The sequence below is a fragment of the Charadrius vociferus genome, unplaced genomic scaffold, assembly GCF_000708025.1.
Source record: "Charadrius vociferus isolate BGI_N301 unplaced genomic scaffold, ASM70802v2 scaffold498, whole genome shotgun sequence".
In the NCBI taxonomy this organism is placed as follows: Eukaryota; Metazoa; Chordata; class Aves; order Charadriiformes; family Charadriidae; genus Charadrius; species Charadrius vociferus.
The window spans coordinates 3752198-3777287 of record NW_009649588.1 but is presented as its reverse complement, the minus strand read 5'-3'; the positions used below and the strand labels follow the sequence as shown (position 1 = coordinate 3777287).

At 39.3% G+C, this 25090-nt stretch overlaps 1 protein-coding gene across 1 annotated transcript in view; it reads left to right on the top strand.

Annotated features, from left to right (window-relative positions):
* The window catches only part of CDH8 (cadherin 8, type 2), a 152005-nt gene that overhangs the window by 48135 nt on the left and 78780 nt on the right, over positions 1-25090 (top strand). The window contains exon 3 of the mRNA XM_009890390.1: positions 8458-8752. Within this exon, the coding sequence (XP_009888692.1) occupies positions 8458-8752 (295 nt within the window). The remainder of the gene's footprint in view (positions 1-8457; positions 8753-25090) is intronic.

The window sequence follows — 25090 nt, the reverse complement described above, 5'->3', positions numbered from 1 at the left end:
TGCTGGCAGTAGAAACCGAGAGCCAAAAGGGAACAGTCTTCAAAGTCGTCTTTGGAGACTTCACACCATCTTACAGGTAGTAGAAACTACAGCAGTTTGTGTCCAAGACTGACAAAATGGAGGAGGGAGTAAATGGCTTTTCTGCTGTTTCACTGAGTTGGGAAAAGAGTGACAAGTGCAGGAGGCACTGTTAATTATAATGCCTGAAGCACTGGAATTGTTAATGTAAGTGCTTGACCCCAAACAGTAGGAGATGACAGACAGATACCTTTTTTTTCCCCATAAAGACACCGAAGAGGGAATATGTTTTACAAGACTAAAACTGCATGCGATTTTTGAGGCTCTCTATACCCAGCTTTCAGGTCTCCTGCGGTGAACCACAGTACGCTATAGATGAAATAATAGAGAAGTAAATGAGATGGGAAAGGATTCCTCTTTGGCAATACGATACAATTTCTTTGCATGTTTCCAAGTATCTGAAACAGTTGGGTTAAAAAAATCAAGACCTTTTTACAGGAGCACGTCTGCTGGAACACGAGGGAGGAACAGCAGTCTGGGTTCAGAAATAGTTCCATGAACTCCAAGCTAGGCAGAAAGCCAACTACAAAAAGGTGCCAGCCATCTGAGGCCACTTGACACGGGACACTTGGGCGTTAAATAGCTGCAGAAAGCAGTGACTGAAGGCGGCAGTCCAAGCTGCGGTGGGACACAGGTCATATGTGATGGCGGCATTCTCAGGACAGAAGGGAAGACAGATGGTATTCCCAAATGGAAGGGGCCAAGGCCAGAACTAGGAAAACAGAAAGCTTTAGCAATCATCTGGCTTAACATAAGGATTCGCAAGAAGCAAGGTATGCAAGAAATAGATACAGAAAAATCAACCTGACACCGTGCTTTGGAATGAAGATAGCAAAGAATGGAAAGAAATTACCTTGTCTTTGTTGCCATCGCAACCCCTGAACATGTGAAGGTGTGATTGTGGATTTGGGGAAGACTTTGGGAGCGTGGTTTCCTCCATCTTAGGGAGTTCCCCTGGCAGGGGGAACAACTTCTGCAAAACACCACCAGCAATACGTAACAATTCTAATTACAAATTAATGCTGTGATTAACTGAAGACAAAGGTGTAGGTAGAGCTGTTCAGGGATGGCCTGGGTAGTCCTACAGTCTGGATGTTTTTTCCTAATATGGGTCTTGGTGAGACCAAACATGGGTTTATCTCTTCCTCTGTTCCTTCCATCTGTAAAAACAAGTGTAGCTTTTTTTTTTTTTTCTCCCAAGACATTGAGTGAAAATAGATACTAAAAATTATTAATTCAGCCTGGTGAGGAAGGCGATACATGACACGTACAGGAAGGACCAATGGTGCTCTAACCAGGAAAGAGTTAGATCACGAGGCAGTCACATTCCTGAGCTCTTTTCTTGCATCAGTTGGTCATAATCAGTGAATTAGAACAAACAGATTGTTAGATCCCAATCTTGTCTCCGGTTTTTAAACAACAATTCACTCTAGTGTATTATAAGATGATACCGAAAGGTAAGCAATGAAAAGCAGTTTGTGCACAGTTGCGGTATGAATATAAACAGAGACAAAATTAGCAAATCAAATAGAATAAAAAAGCGGTAGCAAGGAATAAACAGAAACATAAAAGAAGCCATCTGGAATCAAAGATACTCAAATGACATGGTAGGAAACTGAGGCAGACAAAAGCAGAGATTACACTCTTAAATGCAAGCGTTAGGGATATTAGTGTTTTAATTCTCTTTGAATATTGCTATGAAACTGCAGCTGAGAAGTGTGAGCAATAATGTCTTCTGACAGTTACTCCAGAGGCTTCAAGCTACATGATTCTTGGATCTGAAATGAAACCTTTGTCATCCATGGACATGTCTGTTTCCTTTCTGAAAGTGTTCCAAGTACTGACATTATGTCAGGTACATCAAGTCTGTGCCCCAATTTGTCATTACCCTGAATAATAATGCAGAATATTTGGTTTTTGTCTTCCCCATTGTGCAGCTATAATTCCCATTACTAAAGATGGGATCAGCCTATCCATGGAGAAAATGAAAGATTCTATTAAATTGAAATTACGTTCACTTTATTAATTCTGTGTTGTGTGCAAATGAATTGAGTCTATCTAAAATAGTTAAATTATAACTGATTTTTTTAAAACTGTGGGTCATCAATAAATGTGCTCATTGTCCATTATGTGTCAGATAACATCAACAATAGACACAAAACCTTCTATAACACCTGATGTTGTTCATATTTTTGGGAAGAAAAACCCTGCAAAGTCACATACAGAAAGAAACCCATGATAAGTAAGGTCCATTACAGTTTTTGAAAGCATTGATGTATATAAATGATTATAAGGTCACTAAAACCCTTCCATACTTTCATTGAGTGGGCTAGAGCCTCTTAGATCGCGGAAGTTTTGGAAGAGCGTCATAAAAGCTGAAAATTCTGTCTCAAAGTTCATTAAAAGTGGTCTGCCTCATAAATGAGGACTTTTATTGCAAGGTGTAGGTACAAAATAGAACCTGAAGCATCAGGATAGTGTTGATGTGTTGTGTGTGTACCTGTGTAACAGCAGGTGAAAATCAGTGATGCACTAGTGAATCCCTTAAAAAAGAATCCAGAGTTAGGAAGGAGAAGAATGATGCAAATTTTAAAAATGAGGTTTTAAGGTTATGCCTTTCCCCTTGAAACAAGTAAGGGGTAATTCTCTTGCAATTACAGGAGGATGAATTAATTACTTTCTAACAAACTCAAATAAAACCTTGACTACATAATGCCTTCTTCTCTTTTCTTAATTAAAAATGTCCAGGAACATTTTCATAATTTGTAGATTTCCCCCCTCTTGTGAATTATTGATATATTTATGCTTTTTTAGAAATATGAGGAAATTGGGGTTACAAATCCTCCCTTTGATGATGCATCTCATTACGGGCTAGTATGTATCAAGTTGTGCATCAACACCACACCTGGAGAGGACTTCAAGTGCCCAGTCCTACTACAAAGGCAGTCAGCAGCTTTCTGCTAATTCTGGGTATGGACCAGACCCAAGTGCATTATGTACTTTCCTGATGGTGAGCACATGGCTCGAACATGAAATTCATTGTGCTGAGCAAGCTGTTGTTTTGACTACCATTGATTTGCCAGGTAGCTGACTGAGAGCAGGTGAGACAGTTTCCATCTGCAGAAGAGACTCGTAAATCTCTGTGTACTCAGGATTGCAAAAGAACTTCACAGACCTAAGGAGCTTCTGCAGCCTTCGTCCATACATTAAGTCCTTGGCTGCATACATAGTTTTGAACCAACTATTTGTTAAGAAAATGTGGTTAAAAATATGATGAACAAATATCCGTGGAATAGGAGAATTTAATATCAGTAACAGAGAATCATAGAATGGTTTGTGTTGGAAGGGACCTTGAAGATCATCGAGTTCCAACCCCCCTGCCCTGGGCAGGGACACCTCCCACCAGCCCAGGTTGCTCCAAGCCCCGTCCAACCTGGCCTTGAACACCTCCAGGGATGGGGCAGCCACAGCTTCTCTGGGCAACCTGTGCCAGTGCCTCACCACCCTCAAAGTGATATTTTTTTTTCCTAATACCTATTCTAGATCTACCTTCTTTCAGTTTGAAGCCATTCCCCCTCGTCCTATCACTCCATGCCCTTGTAAAAAGTCCCTCCCCAGCCTTCTTGTAGGCCCCCTTTAGGCACTGGAAAGACGCTACAAGGTCTCCCCGGAGTCTTCTCCAGGCTGAACAACCCCAACTTATGTTGGGGGCTCCAGAGCTGGACGCAGTATTCCAGATGGGGTCTCACCAGAGCAGAGTAGAGGGGCAGAATCCCCTCCCTTGACCTTCTGACCGCACTTCTGATGCAGCCCAGGATGCGGTTGGCCTTCTGGGCTGCCAGCGCGCATTTGCCAGCTCACGTTCAGCTTTTCATCAGGCAACACCCCCAAGTCCTTCTCCTCAGGGCTGCTCTCCATCCATTCTCCACCCAGCCTGGATTTGTGCTTGGGATTGCCCTGGCCCACGTGCAGGACCTTGCACTTGGCCTTGTTGAACTTCATGAGTTTTGCACAGGCCCACCTCTCCAGCCTGTCCAGGTCCCTCTGGATGGCATCCCTCCCCTCCAGCGTGTCTACCTCGCCAAACAGCTTGGTATCATCAGCCAACTTGCTGAGGGTGCACTCTGTCCCACTGTCCATGTCTCCGACAAAGATGTTGAACAGCACCGGTCCCTGTACTGACCCCTGAGGAACATTGCTCGTAACTGGTCTCCACTTGGACATCGAGCTGTAGACTACAACTCCTTGAGTGCAACCATCCAGCCAGTTCTTTATCCACCAAGTGGTCCATCTGTCGAATTCATGTCTCTCCAATTTAGAGACCAGGATATCATGTGGGACACTGTCAAACATGCTCATGGATTTGCTTTTTACTGCAGAGTAGTACTTTTACATCTACAGGATACAGAGGCTCTTTGAATGAGTTTCATCTCTGCAATGTCTCTTGCGTTGATTGTAATTATGCATGTTTGTAATGTATGTACGTGGGGGACTATAAATATATGTTATATATTTGAATAGTGTGTTGGCAATACTTTTAGATATGCATTCATTATTAGTGAAAATAATGTTAGTTTTGTGGAAGTACACTGTGTGCTGTTACCATTAATACTGGCTTCATTGATTATCATCTGTATTATAACGTAGAATAGCAAAGGAATTAATAATAATTAGAAACTGTGGTGTTCAGAGGGTTCATTTTGAGTGTAGTTCATTTTTTAGCAGCAGACGTGCTGAGGCTGCAGGGGAGCCGTTAGTAGGGTAATAATACAGGGCATCTGCATCACCATTAAATCCAGGAGAGGATCCAAACCCTCTCCTGTCGCCATAAAACCGGGCACGAATTGGGTGGTGGGGTCGCATCGGCTACTTTAAGGCAGAGAGGTGTTTGAATTTGTCATCCCACAGGCAGGGCAGCGGTGGGGGAAGATGATGTCACTTCCTTTGAAGTCTGTTTAACTGAATCTCACATAACGGAAGTGAGTTTGACTCTGAACATGATTAAGTTTTCCAGTAAACATGCTTTCCTGTTTGTTTTGGGATGCTGTCTAGTAGTGGGACATAGGGGCTAGCTATAGATGTCTCCTTCTTTAAATAGAAATTCTTGTTACGTTTCTCAATACTGCTCTGAAAAATCAGAGGTCAGCTTTCAAGCGCAGGCACCACGAATAAAGCTACAGGTGTGGAAAGCAGTTTCGCATTTAGAACATTTGTGAAGCTTTTTCAGCAGAAACCAATATTCATTTATCATATTCATTATGCCTCTCTATCATTCACCTAGACCCTATATAATTATGTGCTTAATGATCTTTAACCTTCACATGAACACAGCTTGCTGAAGCTTGACGCCTGCTGTAAATTATCGTTCACATCTGGTAGAAGAGAGGAAATACTACTTGGGAAAAAATACTATGCTTTCTGGCTTAGAGTTTCACTTCAGTTCTGTCATTTAACTTTGTAAGTAGATGATGATGTTCTAATCCTAAATCCAAACAATGAAATGATTTTGGAAAAAGATTCTTTCATAGGTCATTTATTATAATATTTTGATATTAGAGTGTAAGAACCTCAAAACCTAGAAAAGATATTTTAATCTGTCAGTCTGGATGCTCACCATAAAAAGTACATATGATTTCAGTAAATCCCATATTTATGGCATGGTTTTTATTAAGAACTAAAAAATTTACTGTAATTTTTGCCACTATTAATCATTGGGTAAAAAAGCAATATTTAGCCCCTCATTTTATAGTGTTTCAAATAGCAATATCTATTCTTTCTTTTGGTGCAAAGGACTTTAACTTATTAGAAGAAATAATTAGTCATAATCATAGATTTTTTTTTTTTTTTCATTTTAACTGTTGGTATCTTACTAGCACTGCAAAGGTTTTATAGCTCTACATTAATTTAAACCAGAACTGATTTATGAACCATAACTTCTGTTGGACAATAGGGGTAGAACTTACACTGAAGATTATACTAAGAGCCTCTCCTACTTACTAGCGAATTGGAGAACCTTTGAGCATTCTCAAATATCTGTGTGGGATATGTAGTTTATCCAGCCAGTGCCTTTTTAGAAATTCAGATTATAGTTTTTCGCTGTAAGGCTCTGTGTAGTTGGGTGAACTGGGATGTTCCCAGTTGCTTTGCTGAGTTGTGTGTCTCCAGACAACGTTTTGATATGACATCACTGTAATTCAGGTATGAATATTCTGCTGAAGCTTTCGCATTAATAATGTATAGATTTTATACAGGGGTCAAAGAGATGCTTAAAGTAGAAACAATCTGTTTAAAACACAAAGAGATTCTGGATTGATCTTGAAAGGCTCTGGGACCCTGAAAATAATGTTTATGTTGCTGACACCTAGACCGACTATAATCCTGCTCATAAGGACAATAATCTTGAAGACAAAAGGAAGTTGTATTAACGTGTCTTACTGACCAGGCAAAACTGCAGTACCAGCCAACAGGAGAGTGCTATTAACTTAAATTAACGTAATGTAAATTATGCTGATTGTTCTCAAGTAAAAGCTGATGGCAGCTACAAAAAAAAACAGATTGAGTTTCTGGAAAAAGGACTCAGCTGTCACTTATGTCTGTGTGTATGTTTGTGTGGGTTGGGTAGGAAGAGTGAACTGGGTTGAGTCATTCATATTCACAGGCAGTTAAAGGGCTTTTAAAAAGTTGTTAAAACAATGGTGTGGTAATAGCTGGCGTGGTAATAATGTGTTGCCCAGCAAAACACAGAGGATGAAGTTACAGCTCTCGTAGTCAGTGGGAGTTCTGCTATTATTGCAGAGCAGAGAATACACTGGTGGCCCAGGATTTTGTACGTATAATAAGCCAGATCAACTGGAAAATCAGACCTGACTGCTGTTCTCTGCTGTGCTCATTGCAACAATTCCGGATTCCTTTTGCAAGGTGCTGCTAATGAGTTTTCTAAGCTCTTATTCCTGAACAGCTAATTTGCAGATATAACTGTATGCGACCAATTATCTGCTGAAGAACCCGCAGAGCCTACTTGTGGTACGACATACAAATCTACTTGTGGCCTGGCTGTAGCCCGTGTTACGAGGCTTTTTTTCCACATCTATTTTAATATCCTAATTCAGGTTCTGATATCAAATGACAGTGCTGCCCGGCCCTAGCAACCACTGCTATCAATTGAAGAGTAAAATGCATAACCAGCAACAATTTTGGTTGAGCTGTCGGCACAAAACTGAGCAGCCGGGAACAAGCCTAGTAGTACTTGCTTTAAGTCACGTTGCAGCTGTCCTAAACAGGTTGGATGTATTTCCTTCCGACTTTTTGTGAGGCAGAGATAAATAATAATAAATGCTAGTTACATTTTTAATGACGTGGTATTCACTACTTCCTATTGTTCATATTGAGTGTGTTACAATTAATAGTAAATAATGTTTAAAGCGCTATTACTGTATGTTTAAGTTATTTTCCTGTATATTTGAATGTGTTGACACTAATACATATGGTCCACCAATTGGTGTGCTCGCCCTCGCAAGTTAAAAATTATTGGAGATAAACTGATATTTAGTACTTGGCTCTGAGCCTACAAGAAAATCAGGGGAAGTCCTTTGTCTCCAGCGTGCTTCGGTTCGGGCTTTTAATTAACAAAAAAATTCAAAGTAAAGAAGAAAACCTGTTTTCCCATACTGTTTCAGGTTATTGTAATCCAATCTTGTTTTTTGAAAAGCCAAGTACAGTCTAAATACTATTTTTTCTAATGGAACATTAAAGAGAATGGGAAGATGTGTGTAAGGGCTCTTATATTTCTGGAAACTTGCTTACACAAAGCTTTTTTTTTTTTTTTTTTTTTTTCCGGGGAAATACTTTCAGAATAAAGATCTTGGAACCTTTTAAGTTCTGCTAACAGCTGGGTTATGATATGGTTCTAAATTTCTGTGAATACTGTCCCTTCCAACGTTTACGCAGGTGCCAGTGTTCAGCCATTTTCAGTCACCTGGAAATAAGCCGAAAGCAATAACTAAAAATAAGAAACTCCATTGTAACTCCATATATTATTGTTAATACTTCATTCGCCCTTTGATCTAATAGGTTAAGGACATTTTGTGCTTGTTCACTTTGGCTGATAATAGTTCTGAAGACATTTACATTTTAGAACAGGGATTTAAAATATATATAACAGCTGCTTTTTAAATAGAAAGTCTAATTATGCCTATGATTACATTCACTTTTGATTAGTACGCATACAAATCCCTACTCTCCTTGTGTATTCAAGCTGAGATATGGATCACTGGTGCTAAGATTAAAGTACAAAAGAATAGCTTGACAAAATGTATGGTTAGACCAATGCAAAAAAAAAAATAATCTGGGCGCCTCTAAAATGCTTTTTTTTCCTTTTAGTTACACACAGACCTGGATCCTGGCAGCAGCAAAATCAAGTATATTCTGTCAGGAGATGGAGCTGGAACAATCTTTGTGATCAATGACAAGACTGGCGACATTCATGCCATGAAAAGGCTTGACCGTGAGGAAAAAGCTGAATACACTCTAACAGCTCAAGCAGTCGACAGGGACACAAACAAACCTCTGGAGCCTCCCTCAGAATTCATTATTAAGGTTCAAGACATCAATGACAATGCCCCGGAGTTTGTTGATGGTCCATATCACGCCACGGTTCCCGAAATGTCTGTTGTCGGTATGTATGTCTAAACGTCGACCAACTTTGATTGCTCACAGTTTAAACTATGCCAGTACGCCATTGAGTTGTTGATGAACAATAAGATATTTATTATGTTGTTAGCATTAATTTGCATATTTTCAAATCTCTTCTTGGCCAAAGCTTTCATCTGCAGCACAATAGTAGAGTCCCTTAGTAGTAAGAAAATGACTAACAGATGTATTAATGTGTCTTTCTTTGTCCAACAACACTTTAATGGGCTAAATTTATATTCCCCTTATGATGCTGTAGTTAGAGTATTGTTATTGAGAAGGATTTATCAAGATTTGTTCCAACATGACACTCTAATCCTATTGATACTTTGTTGATGTTTAATTATCTGTTTGTGTATTTTCGTACACAGATGTAGCACTTGCAGTATGTTGATACATACTTATTTGTTTTCCTCTAAGTGCAACTGTAATCAGCCAAAAGCATTGAAATGAAAGATGCTGTGTCTGGGAATTGATGGTTAGACTCTAGAGTGGACTTAACCAATTAGCCACAGGATTTGTGCCGAAGATGGAAGGGGAAAACAGAGAAAGCTGTGGGCAAAGATGGTGAAAAGGGAAATTAGCTGTGGGGAAAGATGGTGAAAAGGGAAATTAACTGTGTGAAAGGGGAGAAAAAGAAAGGAGAAGGAAATAATCTTCTTGATACATTTTACTTACATTTATTCATTTTGTTGGATTATTGTGAATGTATTTCCTCATGGATTATTATATTAGGTTGGTTTGGGTTGGGTTTTTTTTGCATAGTTTGTCACTCATTCTGTATTTGAAAATGCATAAGTATGTACTTAGAGAGGCACGTATTTATGTACTCAGGTCCTCAGTCCCTACTGATACATACGTCTCCACTGCAGGTGATCTTCAGCTGTCACTAAAGCAGAAGAGAAGTAAACCCATCAAACGAAAAGAGTCAATTTCAGGGTAATATAAGAATTCAGTATAAGCAAAGACGTCAAAATCTGGCCATGAAATGCAGAGTAAATTTTAATGTTCTCTAGTATTAGGTTGATGATAATGTGCTTTTCAGCAATTTGTCTGCATCTGTCAAAGCAAGATAATTAAAGAAGTGCCAAGGACTTTGGAAGATAAAGCAACACCCTATCAAAAAGTTTCAAAACCACCATTCTGTCTTATTTAGCTTAAAAGAGGTGGAATGTGAGGAGCCAGACCCATCCTTACTCTCATTCAGTACAATGAGTTGTACCAGGTCATTTTCAAATGTAGGCAGGGTGTGCTGACTAGACGGCGATACCTGAGGCTTCATTTTTTTATCAACACTTGTCCAATATATTTTCATATCTTAGTTGCATTGAATTGCTTGCGCCGAAACGGATATGTGAATTTTCAAGCCTGCATGTCAGTTCTTTTACCAAAACATAGGTTTAATTTGTTAAGTTACTTTTAATTGTACAGCAGCACAAACATAATAAGGACCTGCTTTCAGAAGATATTTTTTGCCAAGCTCCAGGCAAGAAAATAGTTTAATTAAATAAAATTAAAAAAAAAAAAAAAGAAAACAGAAGGAGAGAGTAGGAGAAGGAAAAAGGGAAATTGAAGGCAGTTAATTCCTACATGAATGAGACTTGTTTGGTATTCTAGGAAAAATGAAAATTAAGATATATGCAAACAAGAAAAGATGGTTTCCAATCACAAAGGCTACTGTAAAAATAATTTATATCTGTGCATAAGAGCAATATTTGTAATTCATAGTAAAGACATGGCCCCTATCCAAGGAGCATTCACTGTAAATAAGATGAGGAAAAAAACACCAAACTAACAGGAAACTAGTCAGAAGATCATATGAATAAAAATCTAGTGAATTGGTTAACATGAGGTTTAAAAGATGGTAAAAGTGCATTAAGAGAACAAAAGATAAAACATTAATGAAAGAGGGGGGAAATGAACCAATTGAGAAAAATGTTAGGTGAAAGAGGAGTGGAAAATGTAAAGGAAGGTCATGAGAGATGAATAAAAAGAAAACTTTATCTGGGAAAACTTTATAGTAGAAGATTGTAGAAGAAATGCCCAACACTCTGGGGAGCAGTGAGGGGGGCTGGCTTTTGGAGGGTACCATTTCACCTGTTCCCCCTAGCATGGTGGGGGGAAGAGAACCAGTTCTGCACTGAACTGCCTCTGAAATCACGTAGTTCCACATTTTTACATATTCTTAAGCTGCATGGAAGAGTTTGTTCCAAAACGAGTTTATTCTAACAACACAAATATAGGTAGAAATTTGTTATAGATTATGTCAGAGGTCTACCACTTACTACCTTTATTACTGAAATTATGCAAGTTTTGCACATTTATCCCATATGTTCCCTGAGCCTTGCATGTCTTTTATATGACATTCCTAGGAGAGCAGGTTTACAAGCCATTTCCCTAAAGAAGCACAAACATACGCTCCTGCTCATTTGCTGAAAAACAAAACCTAATTCTCAGCTGCCACTTCAAAGCTCAGAGTATGTTTGCCATTGCATTGCATGGGTCATGAATAACCATAAAGTCTCTGCAGCATACAGTCAAGCCTGCATCTGAATCTCTGGTGGAACCAAATTTCAAGGCTGGAAAGTTGAAGATGAGAATGTTACCCCTTCACCAACGTTGCTGTTACTATTTGCTTCTGCCTTCCTCTTTTAACCCATAGGTCGCAACATCAAGAGCTGTACCAAATGATGCTTTGTAAATTATTTTAACTGTCTTTAAGTTCTGTTAGTCCTCTTAAAATTACTTTGACTCTTCTATAATGTTTATAAGAAAACTCTGTCTCCTTTCAGAGTTCAAGGATTTTTTTATTTTTTTTTTTCCACACTAAGAGTATTTCACTTCCATTATCCACTTACTTAATTCCCCTTAAAGAGATCTCCACCCCCGGCTAATTTCAGCCTTGACATTTCTACAACACAGTCATTACTAGACAGTGTTCTTACACAGGATAAAACAAAGTTACACTAAACCTCTGCTTTTCCTCGAAATGCTTATACCAATTCTGACTGGTCTGAAGCAGAAAAGGGACTCATGCTATATATATATAGCACTTCTGTAAGGAGGATGCAGTACAAGGCATTTTATTTTTGGACCTCTGTGGAAAGCGATGCATAAAGCACAGATGAACGCGTTAACCTTTTGTTATTCTGTAACATAATGTTGAGGTTCTAACACAGTGCCATTTTTTTAATAGGTAATACGCTTTAATAGGTACTGGTCTTACGTTCTGTGCTAGAAGAGATGGAGTGTATGACTGTCAGTGGTATTTTTGAATGACTATCTAGAACATAAATGATCCGCTATGGGGATGTGAAAGCCGCAATGTATGTGCAGACATTCTGTATGTGATATGTATGAACGTGTGCGTATGCCAATGTATGTGATTGTCACACATATATGGCCTCAACGCAGCCTGTTTGATTTTTATGTTACCTATCAGTTATATCTGGAAAATCCCGCTTCCCTGTTAAAACAAAAGAAAAGGATTTGCATGGCTTTCCTCCCACTACTCGGTGCAAAGACTATTAGTATTACACTGTGTTATCTCCGGTAGGAATGATGCTCACTTTTCAGCTGTCTTCACAGAACACACACCCACACACGTACTCAGTGGTGTGTATCGTCACTGTGTTCAGAGTTATTTTGAAATAATTTATTTCTCTCTTTGAGGAAAGAGAGGAGCACATTCCAGAAGTTTTGAGAACTGAATTGAATTTTCCCATACTTCATCGTTGTGTTCCTCTCTTTCTTTTTTGTAATTCCTATATAATCTATCATACTAAGCCCTGTTCCCCAACTCCAAAATGATGAATTTGCTTGTGAAAGCTAATAGTGTATGTGGAGAATATGTTCTTTGCTGAAACTGAGCACTTTAATCTTTTAATTCTGATATTAATTTTCTTAAAGAATTAAAGATCAAAAAGTGAAATCTGTGGAATCACTTCATTATAACAGTATCGCATTTCACAAATAGGAAATAATTTAATTTGTCTGTAAATCTTATTTAATCACTTTTAGATGTAAAGGGACACACTGGGAATAAAACCCAGTTAAAACCTTTTAAAAAGATATTCAGCTAAGCTTCTGGGAGGAAGAACCCCATGACTCTTTTTTTTTTTATTTCCCATTTGTCTGCGAGCTCTGTATATATGCCTGCCATGAAGATAGCATATTATGTAAATGAATGAGCAATCTTAGAAGATCCACAAGGGTAATTGGAACTGGTCCTGTAGCTTATTTAAAGGAAAGAAAAAGAGAAAAAACCCACCCCCCCTCGAGTATGTTCTGTTTCTGTGTTGCCTTCTCAGCTACACGTAGGTCGGTGCATTCCCTGAAAGCATGCTGCAGAGGTGATAATGGGGGCAACCGTGGATATTGTCTCCCAACAGGATAGTTTCAGGATCTTTTTTTCAGGAGAGGAATGAGGAGTGAAATTTCTCGATTCTGTTCTTAGTGAAGCTGAGTGTTTAGACAGCTAGTGTCATGTTGAAAGACAGAAGACGACAGAAGTAGAGTGACAAACGTGTTGGTGAAATGAAAAAGGACACAGATGGAAAAAGAACAAAAGCCATAAGGGAAGAGAATTCTCTCATAGTTTGCTTGAATTAAGGTAAACAGACAAACTTTAATCTCCAAATATTAAGAATTTCCCTGACAGTCATAAAAACCCCCATCTTAAAATACATGCAGTGGAATTCAGTCTGCCGTTGCTCTAGAAATGCTTTTTCCTTTAACACTTGAAAATATTAACAGTGTGAAAAGGCTTAGAATAGTATTTTTGTCCTTAAATGCTTCCATGAAATCTATTTACTGACGGAAAAAGGTCTTTATCGGAAAGGGTTTAGGCTTTCAGTTGAGTCAGAATATCAATTTCCGATTTTGGCAGAAGCACATCTACTTAGTAACGGTTTCTTTTGGATCAAAGTTTGCCCTTGATTACACCACTGTAAATCAGAAATCATGCAATCATTTTATTTTTTTTTTTTTTCAAAAGCAGAACGGGGTTATTTGGTATAGCCGTGTATAGTAAACACAGTGTACACCCTGTAGCTTTTCTTTCCAGTTTTCCCAAAGATACTAGTTCTCTTCCAGTTACAAATTGTTTGCAAAAGGATGAAATCTGCTGAATATGAAATCAACATGTCTGATATAAATAGTGATAAAATAGTGTCTGAAATCAACATGTCTGATATAAATAGTGATAAAATAACTTGATAAATTAGAAAGTTGCGATAAAAACCTGACCTTAAATGTTATCAAGATCAACCACACTGTCTTACTGGGTTTTTTTCCTATGTATTCATTGATTTTTAAGGCACTGAGCATGACTGTTAAATCAATGATAGTTTGTCACAAAATTGTAGAGTAAAAGGACTACATTACTGGGGTCAACTACAAATTAGCCCAAAGGGTAAATGCAAAGGGAGTGCAAAAGCTGAGGAAAAAAACCAGCAGATGTTGTAAAATATGGCAACAATGTAACAGCTGTTAGAAAATGTATATCTTCATGTTGTCTTCTTCCTGTACTTGTTCATCGTGTGCATAATCAAATTCACTAGCTGTGGTACTGCAGAGATTTTACGTGACAGGTTTATTTAGTGAGTGCGTATGTGTTTAAAATCTTATGTGCGTTCTGCATAACTGAGACACGGTTCCAAAAGCAAAGTCATAAGTAACCTTAAGTAATCGGTAAGGATATATTCAAAACCAAGAGAGTCTTCTCCTTCTTTGACTTCTTATTGAGCTTTGAAAGAAATGTATTTCTGGTTACATGCTATTATTTTTGTGCTTTCAGTTTTTCTTGACGTCTGATTGAAAATGTCATTATCTTTTTATATTGCTCTTAAATGACCACTATGAGCTCCCGGACCATGGGTGGAGTCATGATATTGCTCTTTAGGGGTTTATGATCTGACCCTTTAGTTGTACTGACCTATATTGCCCTGAGTGGACTAAAGTAGTTCATTGACTTTGTATAAAGTTGGTAAAATCAGTGGGATTACTCAAAAAACTTTGTACCGATGACAGCAAGTGATTGAATATTCACATTCTGAAGACACCGTCTGCTTCCTATAAACAAGCCCTCAATTACCTGTGCAAAGTATGGAGCTATTAATGTGTAGTGGTTTCTTAAACAAAAGCTGCATTTTTTCCTCTCCATTAACTGTCAGCAATTTGTCACAAATTTTCCGTATTTTGCACACGTGCATTCCCTGTGCATGAAGGAATGTTGTGCCAATGACACATAGTGAAGATAAACTCCGCAGGAAAAAGCTGTTTGGATCAGAATGGAAGTCATAGTTCCTTATGGAGTCCCGTCTAGAGGAATACATCTTCCTATGATGTTCCTGTTCACAGGATGAGGACAGACAGACAGAGCTGTATGTTGTTCACACGAGGATAGAGCAGAGACAATTTTGGCAGTCTTAGGTGCACGCTTCTCTAGTCCTAGGTAATCTACAGGAATCCGTCCTGCTGTCATTTTCCCAGATGGTTCTTGTCTCATAGTCGCAAACATCTTGTTCTTGTTGCAGATATTCTGCTTTTGAAATTCTTTGTGGTTGCTTTCATTTGTACATCTCAAACACGTCGTCGTATTTCTGTTCTGTGACTATATGAAAATAAGTCTGTGACTCAGGGTTCTGATACATTCGCTTTTGCTTACAAGTTTAAATCTACTCTTAGCAAGATTTTTTCACAATTTTCTCAGATTTCAAATTTTGAAGAAAAAAACCGTTTACACCAGTGGTAGGGGTTTTGTTTTGTTGGCTTTGAAAGCATGCCGTGCCACTCCCCCGAGCAGCCGTGCTTGTGACGGGAGCCCCTTTGCTGGCCTGTGGCTGATGCCCAAGTAGAAACCAGGCAGATGAGAGGAGGTAGACCAGCACAGATGTCTGCCAGGCGGAGGCTTTGTGAAACGCCCCAGAATGCGACTGGAACGTATTCTCTGTTTTTTCAATTGTGGGGAATGTAGGCAGGCTCCAACCACAAGGTGGAAAGTTCTAGGTCAGAAATTTAAATTCAGAGTGGTAATATTTCCACAGAAACTTTTATTAGTATGAGGTATATCACTCTGCTAAAGCAAAAGATTTAGCCGTAGAACGCTGGGGACCCGTTCTCCTCAAATTCGGTTAATTCAGGTGGCCTGTGTTAGAGTCTCTTTGGTGGACACACTTGACATTTGGGAAAATGAGATTCAGATCCAATTCCAAATCCTTTTTTTTTTTTTTTCTGGCGCTGGTCATTCCCCACCCTGCCCCGAATCGGCACCTCTGGCTTTGTTTAGTTGCTGAATCTGCAGCACTTAATGCTTCTTCATGAACAGAGATAAGCAATTGCCTGTGGAGCTGATGTCAATACGGCTTCCTCCTGAATCAGCCGTGGAGCGCTGCTGGGCAGCCCATTCAGCTCTCCCCTTTCCCCGGGCCCGAATGCTCCCTGCTGCCATATGCTTGCTCCGCAGTGGCCTGAGGGGGCAATACTTCAGAGGCTGCTTCTGCAACCTGCCTTACAGTTGCTGGCATTATGGGCTTCGCTCTGCCAAACAAAGCAAGCCGAGCATCAAAGCTGCAGGATTATACCAGCCGTTTTCTGCTTTCACCACACAAAGTTATAAATGAAAGAATTTCCGCAGTAAACAGCCAGGGCTACTTTATTATTTATTTATATTTTTCTACAATACGCCTGAGCATAACCTGAAACTTCTGTCAAAATCAACAAGCCTTACCGTACTTTTTTTTTTTTCCTGCTTGGAAATATAGTGTACAGTGATCATCCAATTTTACTGTCTTTGCCTGGGGACCTCGCCGAATGAATGCTGATGAAATAGTCAATTGATTAGAGACAAGCAGTCTTTCAAAAAGTCCTGAACAAAAGAATAGCTATTTCCCACATCTCTCACAAATACCAATTAATATTCCATAGCGAGGGTGATATCTAAAGGGAGAATAAAAAAATAACATGAAAAGAAAACATAATTCTTTAAGCCAAACGTAAAATACATTTTACCCTTCTACTGTTGCCTGTGATGTTACAGACTGTATTCTAATCCTAACCAACAGCCACCCAGGGGAATTTAGAAAGGAATACCTGCAGGCTCTCTAATGGCACCATCTTATAAATTGTAGCAAGAAAGAACTGCCAACCTTAAAACTGAAAAAGCAGTGTCCTTTCTCATTAGAGTCAGCCAAGTTAAATCCAAGCAGTAGGTAATATCAGCGAGGATAGTTGCCAAAGAGTTATCTCTATCACTACATCTGAATATATATTTCTGATGTAAAACAGCTTTATTTCCAAAAGATCATGTTAAAAAGGCGGCATCAGAGTTCTGAGACAATTAGTTTATGCACAAAAATTTGTAAAATATGCAGCTTATTAGGTTTCACAGCCATGCTTCCTACAGCCCTCATTACGCAGCTGTAAACGCTGAAGGTGCCAGCTTGCTCCATTGTCGGGGGGCTGTACAGAAGGCATTTTTCTCCTATGCATAGCGAGCACCTTTCATACTTCTGCAGTTACACATTTGCATACAATATTTTTTTCCCTGTTCCCTCACATGATAAAAAGTCCTTAAAATGACACATGAGCAATCTAAAAATATTGTTGTGTTACATGTGGTGGAATATTCAGCTGTTCAGAGATCTTGACTCATACACATACTGCATGATATTAACATTTTTTTAAGATTTCATTAACTTTCTAAACTATTTACTCTAAGAATTGCATTAAGAAATATGTAACGTTTGGAAGAAACAATTCAGATTCCTCTTCTGCTTATGGAGCTAAAACTGACTTAGTATATCAGAGGTATATGAAAAGATTATTTCCCTGGTGGAAAGAGGAAACAGTTTCTTGCTTTTTCCTGCTTGGCACTTCATAATTTACTGTAGTGGTTATTTCCTCCTCTTGACCAAGCTGCTCCTGTTTGATTCTTTCAGATCCCTTGATTAAACCAGGTTTTTCAGCTGTTAACTTTTGGTTTAGACTATCAGTTCTTTGGGGCAGCGTCTGCCACTTCCCATTGGTCTGTAGAGTACTGGATCCTCAAATGTCTTTTGCTGCGCATTTCAGTGACATTACATATGACTCCTTATATAAAACAAACTAGCAAAACAAACAAATAATACTTTGTTACTCTAACATTTTAGATTAATTTTACAAAATGGAATATGAAATATATCAGTGGCAGTTTATTTCAGGAAGAAATTCTCTATATAAGTGCATGTAGGTGTTCATACATAGAGTATAATGTAAACAAACCCCAAATTCTTGCAGATTTGTTCTTGTCCTATATATTGGTGTGCCAGCTTACGTGCTTGAAGCTCCTGGAGGGTGGGTATTATAGACGGGTATGGCCTATTTGGAGTGCATACACATAAGAGAGTAGTCATATGATTGAAATTTAGGCATCCACATTAGCTGGCTAATTTAATTTGGATTTCTCTCTGGTCAACCGAGAAAGAAGGGTCCCACGAGAGGACAATTCTGTCTTCCTCCCTTCGCAGCAAGCTAGTGCAACCAGGTGTCTAATTTAGCCAGTTGAGCCTAAAACTGCGTTGTATGAATAACCCTCTTTTCCTTCTTCCTTACCTTAATCATCATAAACAAGATCATGGCAGCATCACAGTATTTCACTACTTAGAGTCAAATAAATTACAGCTGGGAAAGACAAATTACCCTATTAGTTAATCTTCCTGTCTTTCTAGGGTTTTCCCTTAGAATACATTATCTAGCATCCTGTGCAATAGAGTGAACTCTTCAGCGAGGAGGATTCTGTTATTTCCCTTGGGGAACTATTCCTCCTTGTACAATTTCTCATTGTGAGGAAGCTTTTGTTGTTGTTTTTCTCTTTGCAGAAGATTAAGTGAAGTCTTGTATCTATCTATGTATTTGTATGGTTCTCATCACCCACATATCAGTATTACACCTGTACAGTACACAAATTTTCTTTCTTGTTTCTTCCTGTAGGAGTGGCTGTATATAGGATTCTACTATAGATATAGTAGAACAGATTCTGGCCTTTCCGTCTCTCTAGCACGTCAAGCGTAAGTTGCCCATTTTTCCTTCAGTGGACCATTCTGGCCCGTATCTCTACCCCTTGCCACTGCTTAAGATGTCATCTTTCCCCTCCATTAATTTTTTGTCACTGAAAGGGGTCCACTGGACACTTAAAAAGCAAATCCTTCTCTATTTTTCACATGCTTTCCTTTAAGTGTAGGAAGGTCTCCTGAAAAACCCACACAAGACCTCTGTCATCTGTTCTCAAAGCAGTCCTCAAAACCCTGCCGTGATGCCTCCGTCCTGTAGGCACTGGGGGTAGTTGTGCTAACCTGGCAGCGGGCAGGTCGGGCGGCAGCACCGCTGTCTGCTGACAGCATTGCTTCCCACCATGGTTTACATCCTCTTGTCGTCTCCTTGTCTCTCTTCGGTTGTCTGTCTGCCTTTGTCCTTCCTGGTGCTCGGCTCTTGGAGTCTTTGGGGAGAGGACTTTCTTGCATTGTGAGATCTGGTCCACGTGCGCTTTTAGAGCTTTGGCAGTGATGTAGAAGGTGGGAGTGAAATACCGTACAATCTGCAAAAGAACCCCAAAAGGCTTATACAAACATACCTACGTATATATGCGTATATCTGCATACACACCAAGCTGTGCAATTTAAAATAGCAATGATAATATTTCATGTGTGTATTTTGCATATGTTAGCAAGTTCAGAAGTGCGTTACACACGTTTCTATTCCGTATTCTTTATTTGGCTGATGTAATCTCTAATTCTGAGATTTTGTGTTTCGAAATGGTCTCCTATAGAATAATACAGGATGGTAAGGCTTAAAACTATGGTTTTGTATTTAAAAAAATCAGCGACAATGAAAAACAAATAAGAGTAAGTTTCTTCAGCTTTGAGGCAGTAATGATTTACATGTCAAGAAGTTATACAGGTTTTTATGAGATTATTGCAGTTTTATTCAATAAAAAATAGTTACCATGACAACAACTGTCATGCTACCTGAGAGATTATAGCAAAGAAGGACAGGAAAGAAAAGGCTTCATTTTGGAAAGAATGCTTATCTGACCTGCTGCATACAAACAATGCTTTGCTTTGACCACTGCTGACTGCAGGGCTACTATCAGCCAAACTGGAAATCTAGGGAGAGATTTCGAAGCACTGTGATCCTCTTAGAAAAACAAAACAGTTGGTAAATAACGGTAGGTCTTTTTCATGCAAATACACTCTTAATGCCCTGTCAGACTGGTAATCAGATCTTCTGAATGAAATGGACATTTGAGCCTGTCCAGATTTGGGAAGAGTGGGAGAGAAAGAGCGAGGGAGACCAAAAAGGGCATCAGAAAAGCAAATAAAAACCAGAAGTCCCTGGAAAAATGGTAAAACATGGTCCCACTAGGTTTCACCATGGTCCCATTTTTTATTTTTGCCAGCCATTACAATCTTTCAACAAAATGGTTGCTTCATTGAATATGGATTCATGTAAATTTCTGGCACCGATTATGCGTTACCTCCTCTAGAACATACAAGTTTGATTTTTTTGCTTTTTTTTTTTTTTTCTTCAGTGCACACACTTCACTGCCACACCAAAAAATTTGCTTTCCTACTCCCTCTGGCAGCATATGCGTTTTTCTTTCTGACTAATGTGTAGAATCTGTACCCTGACTTGCACATAAAAACGCAGCCAAACCAACAGAAGAGCACTAGCTGAGCACACACATCTTATTTTTATGATGGCTTTTAATCTTAGTGTGCCAGCAAACACGGGCGTCCTTACCTCGCCATGTAAAAATCCTTTTATTGTTAATTGTGTCTCTGATTGCTAGCCTGTTGCAAAGAGAAACTATGAAACCTGACACTAACAGAGTAAAACAATCAGCAATGGTTAATGGCTAAATCACATTAGAAGTGTTCGTGAATTAAAATCTCTTGAATCTCTTTGCAGTCCGTATTTAATCGCCGGGTCATTAGCGTTGTGAAAGTGTATCTTAGAAAAAAATGCAGGAAGTTTTCTAAGTGAATATCTTAAAATTTGCCTCATCTATCGAAAAAAATGGTTTTGTTTTATATAAGGTAGTATTAGGTACATAAAGAAAAAAAAAGAAACAGTGATTATGTTGTTGGGCCAGATTATATAAAACTGCTATATTATTGTAATTAGGACAACAGTGACTTGGACTATAATAGTGGCTTTCTTGTAAAAATGGCACCATTTCAAATTCCTAGTCTCTAGCTAAATGAGTTTGTTGTAGCATTGACAAAGAAACAAATACAAGCCAAATGCAGTCAAAATTAAACACAAACAGAAACCTTAGCCGTTTATTTGCTGAGTAGAACCCAGAATGTTGTTTTTCAGAGCATTTACTCTAATAAATGCTCTTGCCTGCATTCTTACTGGGTTTTCAATGCAAAATTTTTATCTTAAAAACTTTAAGCACATTATGCATGTAAAAAAATCTTTACGTACATGTCGTTATAAGTGCAGTGTCTGTAGTGGAGTAAAATTCTACTTAAATATCGATAATCCAAAGCTCTAGACCAAAGCACGGAGAGTTCTGCTGTGCTCAGGAGATTGCCTGAATAACAGCCACGGTGGCTGTGAGCTCCTTTTTTGTCTGCGTTACTTTTCACCCTCAAGAATCTCCCAGTTCTCCAAATCTTTTGTTCCTGCTTAATTGAAAAGGGTTCTGTCCCTTGTGGGAGTGGGGTAGGTTGCCGCTTCTTCGGGACCCTGAGCATCCTGCAGCGGAGCCAGAGCAGCGCTGCTGTAGCAACACCCTCTGCAGCTGCAGAGGGGACAGAGTTTGCTCCTTCATCTGCTTCTTATTGCCAGTACGAACATATTAACGGGGCACGTTTCACACCTGCAGAAGATTTGATTCAAGGCATAAAACAAAAAAATTCAAATTAAATGTGATAAAATTTAAACTACGTAAAAGCTTAACTAATTTCAATAGTGGAAGTAATTTCTTTAATTTCTGTTTCCTGATTGCTTACATCTTTCATAAACAATTTTCATCAATAAGATTGCTGGGAGCAAAATACTGAATTTGACAGACCTTCGCAGAACTGTGTATGATGGTCGGAAGTGAAGTGCTGAATGGCAGAGACTGGCAGTGTAAGAAATTGATTTCTAGGAGCTGGGAGACTATTTTATTTTTCCATTTCCTTCATTAGTTTTATTAAGTGAGATTATAGTCACACTTCAAGTGACCTGTAAGGGAAAGAAAAAGAAGGGTATGCTTCCCCCCCCCCCCCCCCATTTTTTGTGTATAAGCATTGAGTGGGAATACTGACTATTATGTATGTATTTTTAATGTATGTATAAATTTCAGATAAATTTGGGGCCTCAAAAAGTGATTAAGTTATTTTATATCACACAAAAAAATAATCTGGAGAGCTGAGCTTCGGGATTGGAAGCAATGTTAGACACCGATCGCCTCTTTTTATTGAGGCACATTCGACTTTAATGTCTAATGAACACTTGGGATAAAGGATGCGTTTATCAAAGAATCAGCATACCGATTTAAGTTTTGAAATCTGGAAATAAATATCTATAAAAGTCTTCAGGAACTCTCCAGTGAAATAAGACAAGAATAGACATTATATATCAAATCTTTCTAAACAAGCGATGTAATTATTTCTGAAATCCTTTGAAATGAGAGCCAGCTAGGCAAATCAAACACAATCTCAAAGAAGTCAACAGTTTCACTTCTCTATTTTCCTTTGTGTATAAAGTATATCATGAAAACAAAATGGAACGGCCTAGATAAAATGCTCTTACAAAAATTTTCAGTGTTCTGTGACGAGCCTTATCTTATTCCAGCCCTCTTCCATTGTATGATGTTCTGCACAAACCTCTTCTGTCTTAGAAGGTTACAAAACAACAGTTGGATGATAGCAGCCGCTCCCACGGAAGCCTGGTACAGCACCTGCTGTTGCAGTTTGAGTCCAGCTGAAGAAAGCGCTGACCTCTCCGTTCGTCTTTGGTCTCACACGTGGGACAGGAGCTGGGAACTGCAGGGACTGTCCCGCTGGGCTGGTGGGGCTGTAGCCTGACTTCTGCGAGAGGGGCGGTAGGGCTCGGCTGAGATTGCTGTCTGTGGGAGCAGCAAAAGGGAGAACTTGGAACTGGTGTGTGAGTTACAGAAGGCGAGGCAAAAATACTTAAATATGTGAGAGAAATCTGACAGCTACCTCTTTTCATGCTTTGTAACCACTGGGGGCAAGCCACAAAGGGGCCTTTTGTTCTTCTGTTCCTGCAACATCCAGACTCAGCTTCCTGCATACTTCCTCGTCATTGTTCCCCGTTTCATTTCTTTTCTGTAGCATATGCCATGGCCTCTGAGTGTGCCCCATGGTTGCTTCCCTGGTACTGTTTTTATTCTCCTGTTTGTGAAGGAAGTCGCTCAGCATATCATCTATAGGCTGGGGCGGCTGTACTTGCTATGAGGCTGGGGACCGCGGTTGTGCCATCTGTCCCCTTTATCATTTTCTTTCAAAGCTACCGGGCACTGTCTGTTAGCGTCTGGGTGTACAGCAAAATCTGTAATTGGTCAGACAACAAACTTCTGATGTTAATTGCTTACAAACTAACCATCAAGTTGAGGACAAAGTCCGTTTCTCCTGCCCGGTGGCAGGTTAAAGATTATTATATTAAAGCTTAGCTATAAGATCACTTTTTGACATCAAAACCAGTTAAGCTTCAAAACATAAACCGTTTACAAGTTTTTTGAGAAGAGGTTCAGCAAGCATCTGTCAAAGATAGATGCAACATAATATTCATCAGCATTGCGTTCCTCGTCCACATGGGTTCTCCTGGACCCTGCTGAGCAGCAGGAGGGGCTGGTGGGGCACTTTCCGGCCACACGGGACCATGCGTGACAGCCAGCTTATCTGCTTCCTTTCCTTGCTGCTCTCTCCCTGTAAGAAAGGATAAATTTACGCCAGTAGCCAAAATAAATGACCAGTACAAGCCGTAGGCTTTTTTTTTTTTTTTCTCTAGTGTGATGTATTTCTGCAACCAATGTTCCCTTCTCGGGGAATGATGCCATTATTGCCATGCAGGAAACCCTCCATGGCTTCAGCCACCGCAGAACTTCCACTCTGTGAACGACATGTTATCCATCTCTCTAGACACTCCCAAATCCTGCCGGCCCCATGTCTTGCCTTGATCCTTGAAGTGGCCAGGTGGGAAAGCCGGAAGTGGAAGCTATTGGGTGATATGCAAATTATCTCTAAATATGCAAATATTCATCTAAATAATTTGCACGTATAGTAATGCACAGAACTGCCCACAGCTGTGGCAGCAATGTGCCGTACAGAGAAGGAAGAGAGCGCAATCCAAAGACACGCCCAATGGATCAGGGATCTCCTCCTCCTTTAGTTTACTGTTCTGTCCTGAAGCGTTGTGTTTCAGCAGCCCCCGAAGCGCGAGAGGGAAGAGGAGGCGACTTGTATTGGCATATCCAGAAAGGGGGTATTTTGGTGGGTGCTATAATTCTTTTCCTCTCTGAACATAAGAAACACGATTCAGTCCTTAACCTCGCTCCTACTCCTGCTTTCTCTTCCTCTGTAGATATTGCCTTTATTATTAGCCTAATTAATGTCATCATTATAATTTTAAGTCATCCAAAAAACCCTCTCTGCAGCAAGCTTAATGTAACCTACTGAATTTCATTCAATTTTGCTTCTTACAGAAATGGAAAGTGCTGTGTTGCCTGAGAAATAAAAAGGGCAATTTCCTTAATTTTTTCTTCAATTTTTTTGGTCAGAGCATGGAATTTATAACTCTGGCTAGACAATGGCCCCCTCAGTGGCAGAGGCTCCTTTCAGAGACAATACATGTTGTCCTGACTCTGTCACTGTGGCCACATCAAACCGTTATTATGGCTGCAAGCCAAGAGAAGAAAAAGGAGCCCTTTTTATTATTGCTTTTCTATGCCGTCTCTGTAACTTGGCGAGGTTCTTTCAAATGTGATTTTGCGAATCTTAAATGCAACATATTATATTGTATTATTAACCTTGTATTTCGTATCCCTTTGATATGATTCCTTTGCAAATGCTTGAAGTCTACACAGATCTATCAGGTAGCTTTAAATGCATTCTACAAAGAAACCTTAAATAATACAGCTGCTAAAAAGGTTTTTCCTTTACCCAGAAACTCAGTCTGCTGGCATATATCGTCTCGAAGGAAATTGTTTTGTTTGTGTTCCACAAGTAATATTTTAAGTTGTTACTGATGTCTTTTCTTCTTTTATTATTGTCGTACACCTCACAAATTTCTTTCGAGTTTCAAGGAAACGATTTTTTCTTGCAAATTA